Source organism: Nematolebias whitei, chromosome 5 (assembly GCF_014905685.2).
Source record: "Nematolebias whitei isolate Nwh7 chromosome 5, NemWhi1, whole genome shotgun sequence".
NCBI lineage: Eukaryota > Metazoa > Chordata > Actinopteri > Cyprinodontiformes > Rivulidae > Nematolebias > Nematolebias whitei.
In genome coordinates, this window is record NC_056502.1 from 19,842,426 (window position 1) to 19,846,000 (window position 3,575).

General features: G+C 37.5%; 1 protein-coding gene across 1 annotated transcript in view; it reads right to left on the bottom strand.

Annotated features, from left to right (window-relative positions):
* Nucleotides 1-3,575, bottom strand: part of cblc (Cbl proto-oncogene C, E3 ubiquitin protein ligase) — a 12,629-nt gene that overhangs the window by 5,989 nt on the left and 3,065 nt on the right. The window contains exons 5-7 of the mRNA XM_037676658.1: nucleotides 1,981-2,118; nucleotides 1,808-1,895; nucleotides 1,562-1,693 (exon numbers count right to left, since the gene is read on the bottom strand). Of these exons, the coding sequence (XP_037532586.1) occupies nucleotides 1,562-1,693; nucleotides 1,808-1,895; nucleotides 1,981-2,118 (358 nt within the window). The remainder of the gene's footprint in view (nucleotides 1-1,561; nucleotides 1,694-1,807; nucleotides 1,896-1,980; nucleotides 2,119-3,575) is intronic.

Below are 3,575 nucleotides of genomic sequence, written 5' to 3' on the forward strand. Positions count from 1 at the left end.
TTTAACCCATAGATGACCAGAAAAAGATCTTTGAAATATGTTTTGCTTTAGAACCTGAAATGACAGTAGAATCTTGCAGCATAATTTAGAAAACAACACTGATATGTTGAGCCTCACACAAAATATTTCTGAACTTTTTCACAACAGATGCCCTTCCTGATGCAATCTGGGCTCAAACCTGCAGGATTACAACACCTCTTACCTCACTAAAGTGACCTTTTACTGATCCTTAAGTTCACATGTGATATCAATTCCAGTTTTAAATTGCAATAAGTATTTTTTGGTATTTGTGACTTCAGTTAAATTCCTGTAGTAGTAAGCCCTTAGATAGTATATCAAGTTAAAAATTTATACATATGATTTTTTTTTTCTATTTGAATAATAAAAAAAAAAGCTGTTAGATAAAAGTAAATAAATTAATAAGTCATTTTTTCTGGTCTGGTCTATCAAAGAATGAAAGTATTCAAGTAAAGTACAAGTATTATTATATGGATTTGTACTTTTTGTTTCTTGTCATCTAGAAAGGTTCAAATAAACATTTTTTAAATGATTTCAAAGCTATCTGTATTTTAGAATAACTATTTTGTCAAACAGTTGATGAGTAAATGCGTCTGATATTCACATACAAATAATTTCACATATAACAACAAAGTCCATGCTCAATAATCCAGGTATACAATCCAACAAGGAAACACACAACAAAATCGGATCCGATTTTGTTGTGTGTTTCCTTGACTGATGAAGCCTTCCGGATCGAAGCCGAAACGTTTCAGCACAAAAAAAGAAACTGTCCAAATGACCTGACTGAAAAATGTTGGATTTCACATATATTTCTACAATAAAAATAAAAGTCTTTGACCTAATAAGATATCAAAGTTAGTGATCTGATCATTACAGTAAGATAAAAAGGGTGTTTTCTGTGTGATCGTTTTGGAGCTGGAGCAGGAACAAACTGCCGATGTGTCAGCTGATTAAATATTTGCTCCACAGTTGGGGCTAGCTACCAACAAGTGAACGTAGAACAGACCTGTTACCAGAAAAAAGGCTAAATAAAAAACAGCCCACGTGCTTAAAAAAAGACTTGAGCACATTTGTTGATGACAATTTTGTTTAAACATTAAAAATGTGATTTTAGAGCAAAAACTGTAGTCTATTAAATCTACAGGTTTATTCATTATGCCATACACACACACACACACACAAACTTATTAATTATATTTCGCAATACTTTTTTTCATTTTATATTTTAGTTTAGCACAGCTAAAGTAACTTTGTGGCAATGCTACATTTGAATACATTTTTTTCATGAGAAGCAGGAAGAATATTTTTGATTTCAACACCAAACCACATAGAAATAACCAGCACTGTAACTAATGTAAAGAGACAACCAACAACCAAACCATAGCCTACAAACATGCGCGCAGTTAAATCAACCCAAACCGTTTTCCTTCACTGAACACAAAAGTCTCACAGTACGATTGTGACATATTAAGCCTGAAAATGGTCTGAATTTGAAAAATCAGCATCGGGTGATTTTGAATAAATAAATTGTGGTTTCTACCTTCCAACCTGTGAGACAGGGTCGACACAGGAGATGTCCACAGGGGTGAATGCGAATGTCTTTATCTCTCTCCGTGCAGATCTTACACAGCTGGAAAGTGCTGCCAATCTCACAGTAAAGCTCATACTGCTCCTGTTGGGTGGTTGGTCAGAAAGGCACGACAGAGCACAGACCATCACAAGAATCAAGACTGAGCTCACAGTTCACTGTAAACCAAACAAACAAACAAAATAAGATGAATCTTACTTCTGAAACTTGGACTTTTTCCTTGTTGGCAGGCTCGCACAAGCTTGTCAGGTCGGGGATCACATCGCGGCCGTCTGGGTAAAGGTAGCTGCAGACACAGAAACACAGCGCTCAAAGAAAGCCCTTCAACTAAAGGAAAACAAATGACTGACCAGTGTGTGTTCTGTGCTAACCAGTTCTCCTTGAAGCCCAGAGTGAGCGCCTGGAAGAGAGGTGTGTTCTGGGGAATGGTCTGGATGATGTCCCCTTCAGGGGTGACATGACCGATTGCCCACTGACCCATTCTTGTGCAGCTAAGGCGAAAAATGTAGCTTGATAGAAAAGAGATTCTTGTTAATCAAGCTTGTTTCAAGACAGAATCAAAGTAGGCAGCAATTAAAAAACACTCAAATGAACTTGCATATAATTATATTTAACATTGTTATAGGGTTTATTTGATGGTAGCTCATTTGGTCCACACGTGTGTTACCACTTTTTGTATTTAAAGCAGCAAATGTAGCTATCCTTCAGTGTTGGAAGTGTTGAAAGGTCATTTCTAATTATCATGAAAAAAAAAAAAAATCAAAATAGATGCTAGCGCTTAGTTCTGCAAGTTCATCTGGAGACCAGAAGATGTAATGCTCAGATAAACAGATAAAATGCTATTTTTAGAGTTTAAGTGTTTCAGAAAGCATGTTAAGTGTTAAAGGTCAGGACAACAAAGTCCCCAAAAAACTCAACAAGTACAATTTTCGAAGAGTTATAAAAAAAGGATAAAAATAACAACATGTCAACGCTACGTTCTTTTGCAACAGTAAGTTTGAACAAACTTTAGACTTCTGGATCATTGTCATAAAAAAAAAAAAACTGTACAATGATTGCACAGTAGCAAACTGGTTGAAAACTAGAACGAACACATCGAGTGTCAAGCATGAGGGTGGAGGGCGTGTGGTCTGGGCTTGGTTTATAACCCCAGGATGTGAGCAACATGGATAGTCATTCATGAACTACACTGTGAACCAAAAGGATCTAGAGGCAAATGTGACTGATGATTGTGGCTTAACCCTCAAAGCATCATAGGGGACCAAACATGTACATTCTGCATATTTGCTATTTTTGATTCTCAATAGATCAGTTGGTTTAAAGATTAATTTCATGAAACTTGGCCAGGATTTGTTTTTAATATTATTTGAAAGAATTTAATGACCCCCTTTATTGCAAGGTGCATAGAATAGGAGATCTGCACAAAGCATACCCTCAACTGGTCCCACTGACTCTCATTATAACCCAATATTGCTAACTTTGTCCTTTATCTATCACCTGAATGATTTATTCATTTATTTATTTTTTTTATCAGCTGTTCCCTTCCTCAGGGGTCAGGAAGCCAAATCGTAGAAAGGCTTCGCAATTGTTTTTACGCCGGATGCCCATCGGTGAGGATAGTGAGGATCCACAACCTCTCCTCCTCCACCATAACCCTCAGCACTGGCTCTCCTCAGGGATGTGTGTTGAGCCCCCTCCTGTTTACTCTGCTCACGTATGATTGTGCAGCTACCCATCCAGGCTGTCACATTGTAAAGTTTGCAGATGATACAGCGGTGGTGGGATGCATCACAAACAATGATGAGTCCAGCTACAGGCAAGAGGTGGAACACCTGGAGAGCTGGTGCAAAGAGAATAACCTTCACATCAATGTGAAGAAGACAAAGGAGATGATTGTGGACTTCAGAAGGAACAAAAAAATCTACACCCCCCTGAACATAAGAGGATCTGTGGTGGAAGTGGTCTC